The 15,006-nt window shown below is 44.7% G+C and overlaps 1 protein-coding gene across 3 annotated transcripts in view; it reads left to right on the forward strand.

Moving 5' to 3' along the window:
* Window positions 1–463: 463 nt before the first annotated feature.
* LOC115314978 overlaps window positions 464–15,006 on the forward strand; it is a 62,719-nt gene continuing 48,176 nt past the window's right edge. The window contains exons 1-5 of one of the 3 annotated variants that reach the window (XM_042293329.1): window positions 464–1,105; window positions 3,504–3,629; window positions 4,236–4,358; window positions 8,539–8,661; window positions 9,813–9,935. In XM_042293329.1, the coding sequence (XP_042149263.1) occupies window positions 820–1,105; window positions 3,504–3,629; window positions 4,236–4,358; window positions 8,539–8,661; window positions 9,813–9,935 (781 nt within the window). In that variant the 5' untranslated portion in view covers window positions 464–819. The remainder of the gene's footprint in view (window positions 1,106–3,503; window positions 3,630–4,235; window positions 4,359–8,538; window positions 8,662–9,812; window positions 9,936–15,006) is intronic. The other 2 variants (XM_042293330.1, XM_042293331.1) reach the window with 2 other exon arrangements.

The following is a 15,006-nucleotide window of genomic DNA, read 5'->3' on the forward strand; positions in this document are numbered from 1 at the left end:
CCGTCATAAACTGCGGCGTGGCGACGCGCAGTTTCGGTGTGTCGAATTCCTGGCTGCACTCGGAGTATGAAACCTGGAGCTGTACCGGAGCGCAGAGTAGGAGTAAAAGAGCACCGACTCAAGTAGACTCAACCAACTCAACGCGCATCGTTTGGCATTAGATGAAACAAAACGAGGAGTACCATACCGAGCGTGTGCGCTAAGACGCGTTGTGCGATAACGAAAATGGAACCCACTGTGGTTTGCCTGATCAACTAGAAAAAAACAAAAAACAACAACAACAACAAAAAACTCACTTATAGAAAATAATTTTTATTACGTGTGTGCTGTCGTTTTTTTTCCCTATTTTCAAGAAAAATAGAGCCTAAGATGTCGACTGGATTTTACATAAAACACGGTTGCAGGAATTTTATTCGTGTTCTTGGTTTGCCAATGAAAAGATGTTTGACTCGAAGACGAATCCAATCCAGTATTTGGATTTTGATTGTTGTGATGCAAAAAATCTAAACACGACCGATCTCGTGATGTTTCTCCGGCTGCTAGCTGTTCTCGGCCCGTGGATACCGTGAGAATGTGCCTGCGAAGGTGTGAGAGAAACAGTCCGTTGACGCGTTGCTACCGCACATCCACACCATCCTCTAGTCCAGCGTGCAACATCGACGATAAATGGAACCATAAACAAAAGACACATCTCTCGTACGCTGCGCGCAGATAAGCACGTCGGCTATCTCTTTGTTCATTGCAGTTTGTCCGACTGTGGACTCTTCTGCCCCGTCTATTTCTCCGCAGTCTTCAAACGCTGTGTGCCAAAGAGACGCGATGAAGACGTGCTGCGTCTACAAGTGCGGTGCCTGCAATGCCGACGCTGTGTCGCTCTTCAGGTTTCCGAGGGACCGGAGTCTCAGGGATAAGTGGTTGGGGATGATCGGCGTGGTCAGCTTCAATCCCCATAATTCCCATGCGGTGTGCTCCAGACATTTCACAGCGGACCTGATAGTGCAGGCGGGACGAGCGGCGCGACTCAGGGAGGGTGCCTACCCGACACTGCGGCTCGAAAGACCGCCGGCTGCGGAGAGCGCAGGAAAACTAGAAGTCGGTCGTGCCGGTAAGTGGCATTTGGCATTGTACCGATTGGCGAGTATATAGCAGGGAGGTAGGAAGCTTCTGGTAACGACATGATGCCACCAGAGGTGAAGCCGGGTGGGGACTTCCGGTTTGGATGGGCACGCCCCCAGTGATCACCAAAAATGAACAAAACCAAAAGACCATGTAGGACGGAAAGGACACCCTTAAGGGCGTTCCCAAGGACCGCGACCTCTACTTCCGGTCTCACTTGGAATTTTCTCCTTTGGCGGGCTTGACCCGCCATGTCGCCTCCTCATCTTTTTACCTCCATGGTATTTATGAGTTCATGAATCGGCCATAACTGAGTCCGGTGTGCGGTTGAATGCAACCTGACGGCGAGCCTCCAGTGTTTTCCAACGTGACTTGCACAGCATCAGTACTGCCGGTCGGTCTTGGCAGCCTAAAAATTCGAGCTTGTACTGAATATGCGCTCTGAACAGAAAACTCAAATATGAAGTTCGATAAATCCCCCCATTCTATAAGGTGACTCAAGTCACCATGCTCGATCTAAAATGGACTGTAACAATCGACGCCTGCACATAGCAATCTAAACTTTTCGTCAAAAGTGTATTTTACAGGTCGGTTTTTTCTTGTAAAATTACAAAGCAAGAAACTTGCCAGGGTCTATGGCGGGTGGCGACGTAGACGACGAAGTCTAGTAGCAAGGTGTATTTGGCATTTGCATTGATAGATGGCGTCGGGAGCAATGTCCCATGGTGCAGCCAACTAGCGAAATAAAGCAGACAACACGCAGACGAAATCCGTGTGCAGCAAAAGCGCCGTCATAATGCAAACGCGTTTTTTTTACTTTAAGTTTTGCTTTTATTGTCCGCATTTCTTAATTAAGCGAAGGTACATTTCAGAAAGATTATGTTCATTTTAATAAACCATGTGGATCGCGATAAGGAGGTAGCGCTATCTATCAATAGGAACGCCAAACACACCCCGCTACTAGACTTGGTCATCTGCGTCACCGCCCACTGTAGACCCCGACAAGTTTCTTTAGCCTATTTTTTACAAAGAAAGAGCTACGTTTTGTAATTTTACAAGAAAAAGAACGACCTGTGAAATACACCTTTGACGAAAAGTTTAGATTGCTACATGCAGGCGTAGATTTTTACTGTCGATTTTAGATTGAGCCTGGTGACTTGAGTCACCCTATATAGACGGTCATGGGTTAAGAGTTGAGGGCGAGGGAAAAGAAAACAGGTGAAATTCTGGAGAAAAGGGGATGTTTCCTCCTCCTCTCTCGAGCAATCCATCTGCTTCCTCCTCCCTAGCCTTCCTTTCCCTCGCTCTGAACTCTTAAACTGTCAACGACTATTAGTTACTGACTTACCATGTAGATTGTCTCAATTTCCAGATTAAAAAAGAAAAACAGAACAACAACATCCCAGTTATTCTTTTATTGCAGCATTGCAATGTTAGAGCATTTTTGCCCGGACATGTCTAGTTTATTAGGATTTAAAAAGATTGCCTAGTCTGGGAGCTCTGTATAACATACTTGTCGTCTGTTTGTACAGCCAGTATGATGAACAAGAAGCAATACATCCCCAGTGTATGCAGATGTCTGCTTTTGTTAGCTAGCCACTGCCTTTCAACATGCATAGCTGGGTCTACGGTCACCGTCACACAACTTTTTCAGCATTTGACGCACCACAACATCTTGCAGTTTACCCTCAGATGGAATATGGTGTTCCATCCCATAGTCACCTTTGGGCTTGCAGTTTTTCTTTTGCTGACAGAATTTACTCACTATGTTGGCCTTTTGCTGTGTTTGGTGTGTGGCCTACTGAATCATACTATTAAACACTTTTTTTTGTTACATAACGTAAATTTATTTTTTCTTGTGTGCCAGAACTGTTACGAAATGTTTTCCTATAACATACTTCTGACCACACTGCTGAGCAACATTATTATGCGTTTGAGGAACCTTGTGTTATGCTTTTTAGGTAAAAAATAAAATAGTGCAAAAGAGACTAGGACAAAAGAGTAGACAGGACAGGCTCTACATTTTAACTTTAATCAGGAAGGGGCAGGCACATAGAACCATAATGTAGCAAAAAAAGAAAACTAAAAACGTATATATGCAATTTATGATTTATCTAATCTAGAACTGCCCATGCAGAAACTGAAATTCATTGTTATGCATCACAATTAATGTCTGACTAATACACAGAGGGCCGTTCTTACTAAAGAACACTTCTAAAAGTCCACGGGCAACCACTTTGTGGCTTGTTCCCAGTTTCTTTATTTTCTGAAGTCGCGGAACGCAGGCGCACATGCTACAATGCATTGGCAAATGCGAGCTATATTTTTTTGTTTTACGGAAAGTGCGTGCTCTGTCGTTAATACCCTATTTATGCTGTCTTGCTCAGCAGTACAAGAGGACACACTGCCTTCTCCGACGGATAAAAATGCACACTCTGGGGACTGTGGCCTAATGCCTCCTCCTAATCTGCTCCCGGGTGGACAGTGGAACAATTCTTTTGTGGTGAAAGAAGGTGAGCCCAATGAACTTAACGCATTTTCTGATTTATGTTTCCAACCCGATTTATACACTGCAAAAGCAAATTTTGTCTGAGAAAAAAGTTCTTCCATATATAGTGCACACCCAGTGTATAGTCTGAACATAAAATGTTTCATATGCAGCACACCTTCAGAAATGCATTCTTGATTAGCTCACAAACAAGCTTGTGTCATACAGAAATCATGATTACTACAATCTCTCATTTGCAAAATTCATCACATTTAATCTTAATCAACAATCTTGTAAAAACAAATCTTTGTATAGTGTGCTTCATGTAAATTTCAACTTTTAGACATGTATAGTTTACAGTATTTACCGCAGCTAATTTATCTGGAGGACTTTCTCATGGCAGCTGGTTCAAGGGGTTATAGGGGCCTTAGTTATCGTTGGCAATACAGAAAGTGGACTAGCGTGATATTCGTGTGTTTTGAGAAAGGAGTGAGCTAGTGAATGGAAAAGAAAGTTAATGCATAGACAATGTATATGGGCCAATGTAGGATAAGTATATGGATATTCTTGCCTACTCTGAACCTGAAGCATGGAGCTCACACACAAGTTTGCTGTGCATTCTCTCCGACAGAGCGCCAGGAAGAGTCTGCCAATTCACCCTCCGAGGGCTGGCGTTGTGAAGACATCGATGGACTGTCCCCTTCCCATGGGCACCTGAACGTAGATGAAGCAGCCGCCGTCGTAGTGAAAAAAGGCAAGCTTTTCTCGCATCACCACTCCAGCCTCTCTCTCGATTGCACACGCAATACGACACTGTTGTCGCAAACGGATGATCGACAGTTTTTTCTGGTTTTCTCATAAAATTGAACAGCTGCCATAAAAACTAGTGTGACGGAAAGTCTCTCTCCAGGGCAGTCACTCAAGCTTTTGAGTTTGGTGCCCACCAACATTCCGGTCGAGTAAAATGCAAAAAAGCACCGAAGGCACGTTTGTGCCAACAGCGTCGCACAGTTTTTACAGAACCAATGATAGACTACTGGTCATTGAAGCAGGAGGAGGCATTGCATGTTTCCAGCTGGAACTATATGAAAACATGTTGGCATAGCTTGGTAAAAGAATATTTTTGTTTTTAGTGGCAGTAGTGGAACTGCTGTGCCATTTGCACCAAACTGCGCCAGGACAAACATCCTGCTACATGCTACTCCAAAGGCTGTATTTGTGCACAATTTGTGCCATGTCTGCACCAAAAGGGAGCTGTTCTCGAAAAGTAGCTGTAAGTGTCTGGCACGTAACATTGTTGGCGACGCCACTGAAAATTAAGTTAGTAGTCCTGTTTTTATTTTCAGATGCCTACATACTACGTGCGAAGAGTAGGGTTGTGCGAATATTCTAATTTTCAAATAGTAATTTTAAATAATACGCTATTTGGTATTCTCTTCAAAATGAACTGCGATATTTGTGCTTTTCGAGGTGTTGGTTGCGGCAGGTGAGCCCCCTTGAGTGCGCCTCTCCTCAAGCACCAGTGCAGTGTGGAGAAACAATACCCATGGAGCTGAAGTGGTCTTGCGACTCGCTTCCGGAGCCGCGCGCTTAGACGAAAAACACACCTTCAGAGTGGCCTGATGCGCATGTGCACCTCGTGTATTAAAAGCAAACGTGAAAGAAACAGACAGGAAACATTGTTATTTTTGACACTTACATTGCAGTAAAATCTTCCAAATTTAGCTGTGGCTATTATGCAGGGTTATATGTTAGACAGCAATCTTTCTCACAGCGAAGCTGTTATGTGCTAGGATCTGGGAAAAAAATGTGTCCGCGGATGTTGACAGAAAACTCTCCATCGGTCGTGGCAAGTATGAATAAATAAAAATAAAATGAAGGTCAACCAGCGTGAATCACCCTTTCTTGGCATTATTAGATAGTGAGGTCCTGATCTCTTGTTACCATATCTAGGCATTGTCCTTGAGGTCGTCCTAGAAGTCGTCCTTGAGGTCATCCGAAAGGTCGTCCTAGGCGTTGCCCTAGAAGTCATCCTTGAGGTCATCCTACACGTCGTCCTCGAGGTCTTCCTAGAAGTCATCCTCGAGGTCATCCTAGAAGTCGTCCTTGAGGTCGTCCGAGAAGTTGTCCTCTAGGCGTCGTCCTCAAGGTCATCCTAGAAGTTGTCCTTGAGGTTGTCCTAAAAGTCGTCCTTGAGGTCATCCGAGAGGTCGTCCTAGGCGTCTTCCTTTAGGCCTTGTCCTCGAGGTCGTCCTAGAAGTCGTCCTTGAGGTCATCCTAGACGTCGCCCTTGGGTTCCTCCTAGAAGTCGTCCTCGAGGTCGTCCTAGAAGTCGTCCTTGAGGTCGTCCTTGACGTCGTCCTCTAGGCATCGTCCTAGACGTCGTAAAAATAACAGCTTCACTGGTCCTCCATCTTCATGTGAAGTAGAAGGGCTCTGCAATATTTTTTTTTTCATTTTAGTTCAGATTTGAAAAAAATATTTGTATATAGCAAAAATATTTATAACTCCCCTCAATTAGGTATGGCTGGGCCCCTTTATAGGTTTAATTTTATGTAAAATCTGTCGTTTACATGCCATCCCAATGTAGGTATCGGGTTTTCTGAGCCCAGGGTGCTAGATTAAATTTAAAAGAGCTCATAAGTGGGCAATTAGAAACTTGGGAACAACCTTTGTGAGTTCAGCTGAATTTTTGTTTTAGCATGGTGTAACAGTAGTGAAAGGCGCGGAGAAAGGTGCAGCAACTATTCAATATTCAATTAAAAAAATATTTGGCCGAAACCACTATTCATTTTGAATTTACTTCGAATCAAAAATTAATTATTTGCACATACCTAACGAAAAGTTATAGGTGTATGTGCGAACGGTGCTATCATCGATTGCAATGAATAGCTAGCACTATTTATCGTGGTCAGTTAGAGTAGCTATGTGCTTCGCTTAACTGTTCTATAAACAGTAGCAGGTGGAATATGAATGAGCAGCGTGATACAAACCCTACAAAGTATTAAAAAACATATTTTTATATCAAATACAGACCGAAGATGCCATCGGTACTCCTAATAGGGTAATTTAGACATCTACAAAATTAACGCCGTATGATTGTTCAATAAATAAAAAAAATATCTGTAGTGGCCAGGTCCACTGTAGATATGGCATTTTAAATAGTCTCCCAACACTCCAACAACTGCAGTTTTTTTCCACGGGAATAACCTTTAAAGAGATTGTATAAAATTTTCTAACATGAAAGCTCAAAATTGTCCGCTCCAAAAGTGGGAATCTCTGCTCCAAAACCCATTTTTCCCTGCAACAAGAGCAGCTTCCAAATCACCACCTGTCAGTTACACCACTGTAATGGTCAAGGTGCTCTCTTGACATCCACCATAGAACTTTGACCTATTGTGGCAATAGACACTTTGCTGCATATGGGGCTGTCCTCCGTCAATCCATCTTTCGAAGGGACTTTCTGATGGCCCTCACTTACTTGTCAGCCTTCGTCTACAATACAGGTTATTCGGTATGTCATGCTGACACTTCCGTAGCCTTTTGTGCATGGTTAGGCTTCTGCCGAGGGAATTTAAGTAGAAATGCGCCGTCCTTTTAAGGGGAGGCACGGCCTAGGGATCGCGATTTTTTCAAAAAAGTCACATTTTTGGAAAATAGGCTGACCAGCTTTTACAACTCATAAAGAATGCTGTCCAAAAATTTTATTCCTGTAAGTGAAGTATTTACTCCGAAATAAATTATTTTCGAAGTGCTGGCGGCCGCACGTGCGCGCCGACAACGCGGCCGATTACGAAAATGTGCCATTTTTAAAGCACGCTCCCTCCGCGTTTCTTAGGACTAGCATGGACAGGCCCCCCTCGTTGGAATGAGCGTCTCGCCCTCTTTCGTTCTGTTCGCAGCATTGTTCGCGATATCGTGCTCACATACCGTAAAACCCCGTAGAAAACATAGCTGTGCACGCTCTTAATGGTCAAGCTGGCAAAACAAGAGCTCTGATTCGCTAGGACGAGCCACGTCACGTGGCTCGTCCTAGCGAATCAGGAAGCTCTGTTGGAAATGAGCATACAGCCAGGGAGCTACCAAGCGTCATACGGAGAGAGGGCCACCAAGATGAAGGTTGCGAAGGCCCAAGTGAAAGCGCTCGAGTCCTCCAAGATGTCCCACAAAAAAAGGAAGATGGAAGCTGTGGCCAAGGCACAGAGGGACCGTGCAGAGGAAGGAGTGACATATGCCCCTGGAGCATTTTAGATGAAATGGCAAGCCCCATCTAAACTAAAACACTGTTCAAACTTTCAAACCCTTTTTTCTCAGCTTCATGTTTTCACCATTTTTTAACAGCTCTAAAACTATCGTTCGATGAGTTAAGCGCCCCCAAGTCTAATGTATGGCTTTTTTGGCATGAAATTTACTGGAGAACTCGGCTATGCGCTTACCTTTTGCAAATTGTTATTTCTTCACACAAAAATGTTGACGTTTGTGAAACAGGAAAAAAATTAAAAATTCATACCATTATTGAAAGTTAATTTTTACGTGAAATATGGCATTAAAAATTATTTCAAGCCTACTACCGATTAGTTTAGTCATTCAGCGTTATATCCCAACAAAGAAATTGTGCCTATTTATTCATATTTTGAAACTATAGTTTTTTTCCTTTGGTACTGCTACATGTACATTTTTTTTCAATGAATAAGGCTGTAACTTGTCAAAAAATAAACCTTTTGGGTTGAAAGTTGGTGTAGCCTCCTAAGTTTTGACGTTTAAAATACCCTAAAAATTTCATTGACCTGGCACAAATACTTAAAAAGTAGACCCTCCAAGGGAGTGCCTCCCCTTAAGGCTGTGGTGTAATTGACATCTTGATAGTTAAACGTGGCTCTGCATCCGACTTGATTCGCCGCAAGAGTTCTGTTCCGTGCCGTCCTCCTCAACAGAGCCTGAGGAGATTCTTGGCACACCAATGGGTGAAGACATGCATTCCGAGGACTGTGGCAGAGCTTCTTCCTTTCCACTACACTTGGAGGGAGGGATGGATAATACTTTTGCAGTGAAAGAAGGTAAGCTTTTCTGATTCCAGTTAGGCTTGCTTGCCAGCTTTATTCTGACTCAAGGTCTTGGGTAGCGTGGCAAAAGGCAGGTTTATGGTGTTACTTTTTCAGGACGATGGACAAGGAGGTTTCAAGAACCTTTAGTTGTGCTTTCATGATGAAGTTTAGGCAGAAGTTGTGTTCTCATGTTTTGAAAAAGATAATGTCGCAAAAAAAAGAAAAAGAAAAATGAATGTAAAAGTTTGAATGATTGTTAGACAAAGCTTAAGGAATGGTTAATTTTATACCCGTTTATTTCACACATGAATATGTACATGGTTCTTATACAGTTTTAACAAGGGGTGATTTTTTATGAGGTGGGTGCAAAATTACGAAAGAGTGTCTTGGAAAATTTGTGACACTGCAGCTAAGTTTAGTGGATTAATGTCCAAAGGAATTTAGCCTTTCACTAATTAATTCGAATGAATTAATAAGGATAATTGCAAAGTTACAAGGTATGTGTCTTTCCGCGGTGCACTCTGTGTCTCCCACTTGAGATCCGTGAGATTGAGGTACAGTCGGGGACAAAAGTCTCCAGGACACGCGAGCTGCGGCTGAAACGCATCGCTCTGCCATCTGCCGGCGGGTCGCCTGGTTTCGAGACCACACGAAAGCGCATGCGCATCCTACTCTGTCTGCAAACATGTGCGCTTTCCCGCTCTTCTGCGGCACAGCGCCTAACTCGGAATCGGGCGCATGGTACCGCCTCGGAGATAGCGCTGGCGGCTGACGAGCGTCTGCTACACATTCTGAAACACGAGATATCGCCTGGGGCATTGCGCCGTATTTCGCCGTGTCAGCGCACCTTGCTTTATAATCAGTTGATTTTATCGCTCAGTTGAGCTGCCATGACTTCTTGCTTTATAGGTGCCATGTCAGTAAGCGCTATCTCCGAGGCGGTACCCCGCGCCCGATTCCGAATTAGGCGCCGCGCCGCAGAAGAGAGGGAAAACGCACATGTTGGCACGCACAGTAGGACGCGCATGCGCTTTTCTGTGATCTCGAAACCAGGTGGCCCGCCGGCAGATGGCAGAACAATGCGTTTCAGTCGCAGCTCGCGTGTCCTGGAGACTTTTGTCCCCGACTGTACATAGGATTTTTGTTTTACAATTTGTTTACAGAGTTGGATGACAGGTCTGCTTTTTCGACCTGTGAGGACTTCTATCGTGAAGACGCTCACTGCCTCCCTTCTTCCCATGACCACCTGGAGAAAGACGAGGCGACTCCTGTTGTTGTGAAGGATGGTAAGTTCTTGCAGTTCCATTCTGAGAATTACTCACTCATTCTCTTCTCCATGGTCACATGCCATTTTGTATGGTTTAGGCGCAACCACCAAATATAACCGAAGTTGTTGGTCATCGAAGGCACACACTCAATAATAAAAATGGGAAAAAATTTGATGCCCATTTTATGTGGCTTCTAAAAAACTGCAAATACGTTGATTGAAAAAAAACAAACGAAGTTGCACAGCCACGTGCTTTTGCCAACCCTCTCCTCCTCCATACCCTATCAGCCAGATATTTCTGCCACCCGCCTGAGCTGTGGAAACATGGTCAGCGTGACTGGCCACCTGCGTTGTGCATTCAAAGTTTGCGGGCTTTTCTTGGAAGTTTTTACTTTATTTGCCTGTTTAGGGTGCTTACCCTTTGTGTGTTATCTTCCACTGCGAGAACCAGGAAATACCAGGGCTCGTAGCCTGCTCGGCCTTCGGATAAAACGAATGAAGAGAGCGACCGTCAAGCAGCCCGTGACGCGGGCAGTTCGACGCTCTTAGAGGATTATTTCCATTGAGATAATCTCCAAAAAGCCTTCCCGTGTATGTTCCGGGTCTTCGAGAAAAATAGCTGATAGGGTCGGGTCCGGGATGTGGGGACGGAATAGACACGTTCGGTTATTTGCTTTGAAGCTGTGGAAGAAACAGCTCTCTTCTACATGTGCCCCAAAACACGCCTATTCCGTCCGATCGTCGTGAAGTGACTATTGTCGACGTTGTATATTGGATAGGCTGTGTTATTTGAGACATTTCTCAAACCCTGTTTAGATAACAAGGCTCCGTGAGGTACGTACAATATATGTTGTTCGATTGATAAGACTCGTTGAATTTCATGTTGTGGGCGGGGAATATCCTCGCAGTTCGGATATCCTGTGTGGTCAAATATTTTTGACGGTTAAGACCTTTGTAGATTCACACGGGTGAGTGCACGGCACCGTAAAAAGATCAACATAAAATGAAACAAACATTCCAGTTGCATTTGTTCTGTCGCGCACAGACTCACCAAAAGCAGCTTTCGTTTGTTTGTTTTTGTTCCCAAAAATAGTACAGTATATATCGAACTGCGCGGTGATGGCGAAATAGGTCGATATAGCCAGAATTCAATATATTAAGCCACGTCAAAAACGCGTGAAAAACTTGTTAAAAGCTCGTGGCCGTCGCGCTCCGCGAAGCGCCGACAGGCAGCACATGCGCGCCGACCGACCGCAGAGGCGGGAGCAGCCGCCAGTCGTCTGCTACGGTGCGCCGCCGTGCCGCTCAGCTTGCGGGAGCTGGGAAATCTCGCACTCGAAGGCTGAATTAAAATAAGAAAAAAAAATAATACACCACTGTACAAATCAATCAATGAACCAACCGTGGTGCAGTAAATACTCACTTGAAGCTTCAAACAAAGTATTTATTTTGGCTGAAAGTACTGCTGCAGGATAGCCTGCTTCTTCTTGGCAAAGGCATGTTTAACTAAGGCGTGCTCAACATAGTCTAAACGATCAACAAGCGATAGGCCCGTGCCTTCTATTGCGCCGCAGTAGCGGTGTAGAAGGGCCAAAGTTCTCGGCGCTGAGTATGAATGCAAAGTTCTTGGCCTTCTGTTGTAACATCGGTCTGAATACAGGAATATTCCGGGCCCTTGCGTCGATGAACTATTTGTGCAGCGACTTCTCAAAATCTTCAAAGGCAGCTTTGCGTACACGCTGCGCGTCTGAGTCCTGGTTCTGTTCTGCCTTGGCCTTTATGTCACTCTTGTTTTTCAGTAGAGTACTCAAAGTGCTTCTTGGTAGGCCTAAAGCTTCGGCGATGCTCAACTTTTTTTCTCCACTTTCAACCCGCTGGATAGCTTCCAGTTTTGCAGCAAATGTCAGGGATGTCCGTTTTTTAGCGTTTGGAGCCATCACTCACGCAAGGCAACACGACACACGCAAGAACTACGATCACACGCGTAGCACTACCGATAATACCGAGGAGGAGGAGTCGGTGCGGCAAATGCAGTGCGTCGTTGACGTTGCAACGAACTATCCAGGCAGCGGCGTGCGTGCGCCGCTACGTTCAAATGGCGCCCTTGGCATGTGTTTAGGCAGTCGGAAACGCCAGGGTGTTGCGGTGAAGCTTGCCGCCTGTCAAAAGAGCGCAAGCTGTTTGGGGTGGCGGAGTTCGATATATCCATTTTATGCCCGGCCCCGTTCGAAATAAAAAATAAAAAATGCATGCGATTTTCCATGTGATATAGAAAGCGTTCGATATGGGCTATAATTCTATATATCCGTGTTCGATATATCGAGGTTTGACTGTACAATGCATTCTTTAAAACTGCGAGAAATTCTATTTGCCATAGAACACGAAATAAAAAATAGAATGCAGCAATGTAGCCTCCACCAGCATCCGGAAGTGCACCTATGCAGGCTGCCACAGCCCACTGACTAGAAAACTCGCAGCCCAGCGCAGTCGGGCAACACTGATGCACCCTCTCAAAATCGCTTCGTTCGAGACTGCCGCTGGATAGGTCTGTATTTCTTCTTCCTCCCCAGTCCAGTTTCGGTTTCAGTTTTGAGCAGTTGCGTCTTTTGACTTCATTAATAATATATGCTACACTGTAGCAAAATATTGATTGGGTAGTCTTCTTACACCATAAAGAATCACCTGGCAAAAAATAAAAAAATAAATTTTTTTTTAAGTGTCAGTGTCTCTTTAAAGGACAACTCCGCTCAATTCCAGGAATTTCTGGGTTTTTGCTGATTATACATTAAGGTATACTAATAAACGGCTCGACGTCGTTTGTTTCTCAAAAAAGGAAATATAATTCTCGTAATCCTTCTTTACTCCTGATCACGAACCGAAACCGAAACTGCGCCCGCGCCTGGCAACATTGGTCCCGCGTCGTCATAGTCTGGGACAACCCACGTGGTACGAACGTCACCGCACGACCTCGCCGACCGCGCGGACGGACGGATCGACGGAGCAAGCGTCGTCGCGCCGTGTCGTCTGCTCCACGGTCTCTGCTAGCCAACGACGTGTGCACTACCGCGGCCACAGAGTGTTTTGACGCAGAGAAAGGCAAGTTGTTTTAAAGTTATGTTTTGGAACCATTAGTAGTTGAAGTTAAGTAAACCACTCGTAATATGCCAGGCATCGCAGCACAAAACGTTGCTCCGAGACGCAGCAGGTTCGGTCTTCCCGACGACGAGCGCGGAGCGCTCGCTCAGACGCTCATCAGCGCATGCTTGTTTTGGATCACGTGGACATCGGTATGCACGCTGCTGGCGCCGCCTGTAGGCTGCGCCTCAATAAAGTAAAAAACAAGAAAAAAAGCAGTCCCAGACTATGACGTGCGGCGCAGTGTTGGCTGCGCCAACACGCGGTATTGACTGCGCTGTTCTCTGCGCCGCACATCGGCCACTAGAATTAGCAGATTTCGGAGACTTGAGGCATCTCAAACTTTGTTTACCAGTTTAACAAACTTTTAGGCTTAATTACATCGTAAAACTTGAGGTGTAGTCTTTCTAGGTGATACTAAAGAGAACTGCGTTGTTTTTTCAGCATGGAAAATGAAGCGGAGTTGCCCTTTAAGCTCCAGTTTGTACTAGCTCAAAACAGAACTAGTGGAGGGGACAGGTTGTATGCACTGTGTGCTCTATGAAATAAAATGAGTGGGAATATGAGGCTCGGAGAGAGATGAAATGAAGTCTGCCTTCTAGGTCAATAGAAGAGCTCCTTGTGTAGCCCTTTTGAGGATCCAAGAGTTCTTTATTTTTCCTTGGAGGGCATGTGGATGGTTACACATTGTGTGGTTCAGAAGCAAATAAGTTCTGAACTGCACAATGCTGTAAGCGTAACAACCTAGAAGCCCCTTCCATTGCAATGCAAGGGATGGGAACTTAAATATAGTAGCGCTATGGGAACTTCAACGGGACCACCATGTGTGACCCTAACATCTGGAAAAACTTGTCAATAAGGTTCTACTGAACATCAGTCACATGTCACAACATTTGGTTTGCTCTAGGTTTAAATAGGCACGAAAACAGCTTCATTATACCGTATCAGTTTCATTCAGTGAAATGTAGACAGTTACTGCTAACCGTCATCAGGCATTACAGTTCAAGAAAGTGCCCGCGTAACGAAGGTCTGCTATTGTTCTCAGCCTTTCAGAGGTACAATGAAAAGGATAGATCAAGATTAAATGATCACGCACTTCTATTTGTTTTCTTTGAAAGATAGAAGATAGACGTAGTGTTGTGCAAATATTCAAATTTTCGAATAGTAGTTTTGAATAACACATTATTCAATATTTGCTTTAAAATGAACTAGGATATACATATTTTTTGAAGCGTTGATCGCAGCGTGTTAGCCTCGTTTAGCAAGTTTCTTACCGAGCACGGGTGCACTGCAGAAAGGCCACACTTGCGTAAGCGAGCTCTGCAGGTATTGCTTCTCTGCAGTGCACGTGAGGGGCGCTGACACACGCGGCACCATGTGGTGGCTTCAATCTGATTGTTTTTCAGTTTTGGCGGGCTCTTGGCTGTGTTGGTGTGTTATGTCGTTTTTGCTTAGTTTTGTGATATAAGTGCATCCCTTGTGGTACAGAACCAATGATACAGTGGTAACGGGCTACCTTGAGAACTGCGACATATAGTTACGAGCCTAAATTCTGGACGTTTTTATGAACGCGTTTATCTGATCATATCCTTCGTTCGGCCAAGTTTGGCGGCGAAACGACTGAAATGATGCCAGGGAAAGATTATGGATGTCTACGGTTGTCTACTAAATGGCCCTGCTGATACTTGTTTTCATAAAAAGAAACTACAGCTTGGGGGTGCAGTCAAAAAGCAGGTCGACGACCTGACTAACAATGTGCTGAATCACAAAGAACAGATGAACTTGCAAGTTTAGTGTTCACTGTTTAGTTGTCGAGGACACCAACGTTTTGTGAAAATCGCCGACAGCGAAATCCTGCTGTAATGACGATGAAATGCAAAAAAGATGCCATATTGTCTCCATTGGTTTCTCTAAAGAAATTAATTACTGAAGAGATGCGTTGATGGTCTACCCTA

Source organism: Ixodes scapularis, unplaced genomic scaffold (genome assembly GCF_016920785.2).
Source record: "Ixodes scapularis isolate PalLabHiFi unplaced genomic scaffold, ASM1692078v2 PGA_scaffold4__175_contigs__length_147842914, whole genome shotgun sequence".
Classification (NCBI taxonomy): domain Eukaryota; kingdom Metazoa; phylum Arthropoda; class Arachnida; order Ixodida; family Ixodidae; genus Ixodes; species Ixodes scapularis.